General features: G+C 29.8%; 2 protein-coding genes across 3 annotated transcripts; one reads left to right on the top strand and one right to left on the bottom strand.

Annotated features, from left to right (window-relative positions):
* LOC114874863 lies at window positions 1–3,268 on the top strand. 2 transcript variants are annotated; one of them, XM_029184553.2, is made up of 12 exons: window positions 1–129; window positions 326–603; window positions 688–789; window positions 863–993; window positions 1,051–1,141; window positions 1,208–1,327; window positions 1,406–1,604; window positions 1,675–1,810; window positions 1,894–2,114; window positions 2,188–2,453; window positions 2,519–2,692; window positions 2,753–3,268. In XM_029184553.2, exons 2-12 carry the CDS (start codon window positions 360–362, stop codon window positions 3,154–3,156), a joined length of 2,088 nt encoding a protein of 695 aa, XP_029040386.1. In that variant the 5' UTR covers window positions 1–129; window positions 326–359; the 3' UTR covers window positions 3,157–3,268. The 2 variants fall into 2 exon arrangements, with proteins under 2 accessions (XP_029040386.1, XP_029040385.1); XM_029184552.2 differs by having other exon boundaries at window positions 1–237.
* LOC114874865 (mitochondrial import inner membrane translocase subunit TIM50-C-like) lies at window positions 3,173–5,231 on the bottom strand. Its single transcript, XM_029184554.2, has 8 exons — window positions 4,979–5,231; window positions 4,442–4,782; window positions 4,257–4,376; window positions 4,076–4,183; window positions 3,866–3,997; window positions 3,672–3,795; window positions 3,471–3,574; window positions 3,173–3,398 (listed from the first exon to the last, which is right to left on the bottom strand). Exons 1-8 carry the CDS (start codon window positions 5,118–5,120, stop codon window positions 3,309–3,311), a joined length of 1,161 nt encoding a protein of 386 aa, XP_029040387.1. The 5' UTR covers window positions 5,121–5,231; the 3' UTR covers window positions 3,173–3,308.
* Between the last annotated feature and the right edge of the window lie 456 nt (window positions 5,232–5,687).

Here is a 5,687-nt window from a genome sequence, read left to right as displayed (position 1 = left end):
GGTGAATTTTTCCGTTTGGCCGAAAATGGTCACCCATCGGTAATAAAGGCATATCCAGTCTTAGATCTGTAGTGACTGGTCAGTGGCAGTCAGTGGTATTCCATACATTTTGAGGAAGATGCTATAAGGGTTAAGAATGGCTTATGTTACATAAACAATTATTTACCAATTTAATACTTAATGAATGTTTTAGTATTATACAATATAATGTATAACAAAATGTTAAATAAAGATTAAGTATTTTCCTGCTTTTATTTCAATGCAGTAATTACAATAAAAATGATTACAAAATAATTATAATTTGTACAAAAACAATTTGTTTTAGATAAAAAAATACAAGAATAAAAGAAATCAATAGAATGGAGGAACAAAGTATTTTAACATCTAAAGCATATAAGCGTGCTGAGGCAAATTTAAAGGACAAATTGAGACCAACATTTTTAAAACATTACCCTCATTATTTAGTACCTGGTTATAATTTACATAATAATTTGATTTTGGATGAGGCAGATTTAGAAAATATTATAGAACAGTATCAAGATTATCCTTATCACTGTGATTTACCAAAACCTTTATTGCCACCTGCTAGATTACCTAGAAGTGGTAAACATTTCAATTGTACAATACAATACTTTATTGAATATTATGTTGGATAAATAAGTTTAACTGGATGTATAAATCTTATAGTACTAAACGAAGAAGATCCTGTATTGGAATTGGTTACGCTTAAAAATCATATAAATAATGATATAAAAAGGATGAAACAGTATTATTCTAAACATGAAAAAGGTACCTTTATTTCACTGTATGGATACAATCTTATAAAAGAATCCTATAATTATGAATAAAAATGTTTGTATAGAACTAAGATTAATATATAAGAAGGATGTAAAGTGGACTTCTACTAAAGATGCAGTTACTACAAAAATACCCAAGTACATAGCAGATTTAGCAGAAACAATGGACAAGGATCCAGATCCTTATTTTGAAGGGGTAAAATTAAATATAGTACACAATTCATGTACCATAATAAATAACAATTTTTTTTAGATTTATAATTGGTACTATACTGGTGGCACTGTAGATTATGTGCAATTCCACAATATAAATATTTTACTTTTTCCGTTTATGGGAGACTTAGGTATTGTTATTGTAAAATAATTTATATTTGTTCATAGTTTATATTGATGTTGCAATATATTTGCAGTAAGTGTACCTGTTGTAAATGAAGAGGAATATTTGTGGAAACCATTGTTACAGAAGGCAGCTAAATGTGAACTTGAAGGTTCATTATATGAATTAAAACATAATATTAATGCTAATGCATGTAAGCACATGTATTTTCATTTACAGAGTAATACTCTAAAAGAAACAATATTAGTAATCGTTTTAATTGTTACATTAGGTATGATTTTGGGCAGATACAAGCATAATTGTAATTTTTATATGCTATATGAGCGCGATAACAAACTACGCTTTACTGAAATTCATACACAGCCATCAGCAGTTCCTTATGTTAGTGCAGACTTACATTTAATTAATAAAAATCAATATTGCACAGTGAATGTAGAAAGATCTGTAACATTATGGGATATAACTAAAATGTACGTACAGCAATATGGGCATATCTGTTTTGTTTGAATAAAAGGTTCACGTATCTTTTCTATTTTGTAGGCAACATATAAGTAGTTATAATGTATTCCAGACTACTGTAGTAGATGATTTATGGGCAAATATAAAGTTTCAGTTAATGGATCCAGATGTTATTTTATATGTGGATAGGTGTTGTCTTCATTATCTTGATACTAGGGTAAAAGCATTTAAAAAATTTCTTTCAAAAATGTATGATTTATTGACTGAAGTCAATAAAAATACATTTTAATATGTTTACAGGTTCCATTCGAAAGACCCGTATTAACATTATGCCCAAAATCTAATTTGGAAAAGTGTGAAAATCTTTCATTAGATATTGCAAGTAGAAATAGTTTCTGTAGATATATTGGAACTTATCATAGTCTTTTAATGTGTGACAATCGTTCGCCTAAACAATGCGTTCAACAAAAATGGACACATCAATTTAAAGGTCCACCGCTTATAGGTCATGCTTTGAATAGGTAGCAGAAATTTGTTTAGCTGAAATATTTACATTTATTTTGTTTAAATATATTCAAATGTAATTGTTTTTAGAGATGACAAGGAATTTGTTATGCTATCTAGTCAAATATCTGGGGAAAATAGGATAATTTTAAATACATGGACGAGCAGTGAGATTTCGCACTCGTTTAATTTTCCATTTACTCCTCCCCCAGTTATGGAAACGCTGAATGAATCTCAAATGCGGGGAATGTGTTTGAATCCATATTTAAGAGACAGGTTTGAATTAAGCAATAGTGGCTGTTATATGATCAAAAATAGCGCGGAAAATATATTTCTATTCTTTCAAAATTCTATTGGTATGTATATTGTATTGTCATTATTTATTGTAATTTTCGAAAATTCAATATGATCATCTTTTCAGGCGATATATTTTATCAATCTATAACACATGATACTGCATTGAACACTTATTCACTGGTAAACTGTAAGTCATATTACTTATTGAATGATTGGGAAAATGCAGTATCTACACAACCAGATACCATAGTACCCCTTACAATTTCCGATAAATCAAATATGGAACATATTATTGGGTGTAAGTAATCATGAAATAAACTTCTGTTTTCTTAATTCTACCTTTATATTTATTGTTTAGGTTTCACCGATAAGAACTTACAGTTAAAAAATACGAACTATAATTCAGATAATGTTGAAGTGGGTTGGAAGCAATCTCTTGAACAATTAAACTCTTACACAGATCTGTTAGCACCAGAACTTTTAGCCGTATGGGAAATATGTGAAGAAGTTCCAATTTCTTTAACAGCAGCACCTCATGAAAAAGTTTTAAGTTGGTTGCAAACAACAGAAACAAAATCACAAGTATTATCTCAAGAAAAGTTAGATAACGTAGAAACACCAATTAGTAGCCAAGAATTAATAAGCGTGAGTCAGGAAGTGGATATAACTCAGTTGGACGACAGTAACGTGTTACAAGAGATGTTTTTACCGAAAGTTAAAACTTCACGTTCTAGAAAGAAGCAAAACACGCGAAAGAAATAATAACACTATTTCGATATATGAATTACTTGTTTATTTATTTATAGTAAAAATTGTACAATAATTACATGTAATATGCATCGACAAAATGAATGAACATGTTGATAATAATTTACAAGTTTTGTAATCTACAACATTGCATTTTCTGATACAACTTAATTTCGGTTGAAAGTTGATTTCCATCTTGACGTAAGTACTTTATTACTCTCTTGTTGTGCCTTACTCTCTTCTTCTTCCATTTGCATCTGAAAATATCGGAGTTAATTAGATATACTTCGTTTAGTTACTACTCGAAAAAATATAAATATAATAGTTACCAATAACTTTCGTTGATTTTCTCTAAAGACTTGTAATGGATTATCAAATTGCTTATAGTAATCAAGAACTTCTCGAACATCATCAACGTTTGTCGCTAATATAGCTGAAAAATATTTGTTACGAGAGGTCAATTAACATAATAACATAATGATACATGGACATGTATAAAGCATAATTTACATTCATTAGAAGAAACATACTTTTTAGGAATGCAGCTAAATCATACAATGTTGTATCGTCATCATTTCCAGTCCATTGAGGTAATCTCAAAGTGTTTTCAGGATGGAACTTGGTACTTTGTGAATTCCAGTCAATTACTATGACCTGTAAAATATTTAATTAAGTATATAAAAAAGTGTTTAACTTTTATACAAACCATAGATTAAGTACTCACTTTACGAAGATCGCGATTAAGAGCATCTAAATCCTTAACATGATGACCATCAACAAAACGCGTTGTGTCTCTTACTAATCTGTACATGATATATCCATTAGGATCTAAGATATCCAAAATAGGGAAGACAGTCTAAAAATTATATAAATTAATTATAATACATGGAAATAATACAAGTTACTTTTGAATAAATAATCAAGATTTTTTTACCATTCCTTGCTCTGCTGTATATACAACAATTTCAAATTGTGGTGGAGCCACAGCTTCTAAAAATTGGTCCACTCCAGGTCGTTTCTTAAACCTCCAACCAGTTTCATACTATATTATTAATTAATAAGTAAATGTTTATACGAAATAATGTTAAATATATTTTAACAAATATGCAACTTACTGTCCAATCAGGATGCACAAGAACATCTGTTAATTCTAATACCAAAGTGTATGGTGGTTGAATGTAAGGATATTTGAGTGGATCTGGAAGGAGCTTATCTCTACTAGGTTCCTGTACCATCTGAAAATATCATCTTATTGTAAACTATTATACATATTTTCGAATAGGAATTATAGATTTTATACCTTAGTATAATAATTAAATTCTCTCCTGAGTGTTTTATATATTCTTTCATAGAATGGTAAATTTGAGAATTCATCTTCAATAACATTTCCATGTTCATCATATTTGGTTTTTGTTAAATTATATATTATATAAGATAGTCCAATGGTGGTGAACGCTCCCAGAAATGCAAAACTATATTTAAGCAGTCTTTGTGATTGTTCTCGTCTCTCTTTCTCCTCTGCTTCTTCCTTTTGTTCTTCATCTACTTTCTTATTATCTAATCTTTCCTGTGTTAGGGATTGAACAGTTCCTCCAGCTGATTGTATATTCGTTAAACTACCTGTTATTTTTGGTCTATGTGCTATAAAAAAACATCAATTAAACGTTTTTACTAAAGTTGGTTATGAGACATGAATTAAAAGCTTAGAAATTTGTTATTCAATGGCGATAAATAATTAATAATCATTTCTTTTAATAATCCAACAATTTCATTACAAATAACGTCGTGACTACGAATGTTTCCATTAGGAAAGGTTACGTTTTTTAGAGTTACTTACTCTCAGTGCTATAATAATGTCTTTGTGCGGTTTGAACAACTGATATTCGTACGATCGGTACGCGAAGCGCCGAATATACATTTGCTCTATTTCCATTATATATTTTATATAAATGCCGCAAACTTTTTGTTGCAAACGCCATTACTTTAAACAGAACATAGGCTTGCTGGCAGATGTATGCAAAGAACTCGTGTTCGTATTTTCTAGCATGTTTTAGACGACCGATGTTTCAGAAGTCTAGCTTGCCAACATAAATGAAGGTAGCTGAAGACCTTTTGATATTTATGCATCATATTCTTTTAAAAGCGAATTCTTTGATTTTATTTTAACTGATACCAGATGTCTTTATCTTCATTATGAAGCTTTTGTTGGCATCACGGTAATTATAAATTAGTTGCAAAATTGAATCGGCTATAAAAAAAAATCTCAAGAATCTCAAATGGCTTTCTTTGATTCTATTATTTATAAGTCAGTAAAAATCAGCACAAGGTCGCAAAATTATGAAAATAATTGTTTAACAAACTTGTATTTTAAAAGGACCGCCATTATTGATTTCCAGAATTGGATCATAGCACCATCTACACAGAAGCGGCGTAAAGTAATCAATAACTTACCGATCGATTTTTTTTAACACTACTGTCACCTATAAGAAATCCGTAGAGCTACTTACCAACTTATCGACCGACCCGAAACCCGCAATTCGTGTTAT

Source organism: Osmia bicornis, chromosome 13 (genome assembly GCF_907164935.1).
Source record: "Osmia bicornis bicornis chromosome 13, iOsmBic2.1, whole genome shotgun sequence".
In the NCBI taxonomy this organism is placed as follows: Eukaryota; Metazoa; Arthropoda; class Insecta; order Hymenoptera; family Megachilidae; genus Osmia; species Osmia bicornis.
Note: the sequence above shows the minus strand (reverse complement) of the source record. Positions and strands in the feature narration are given on the sequence as shown.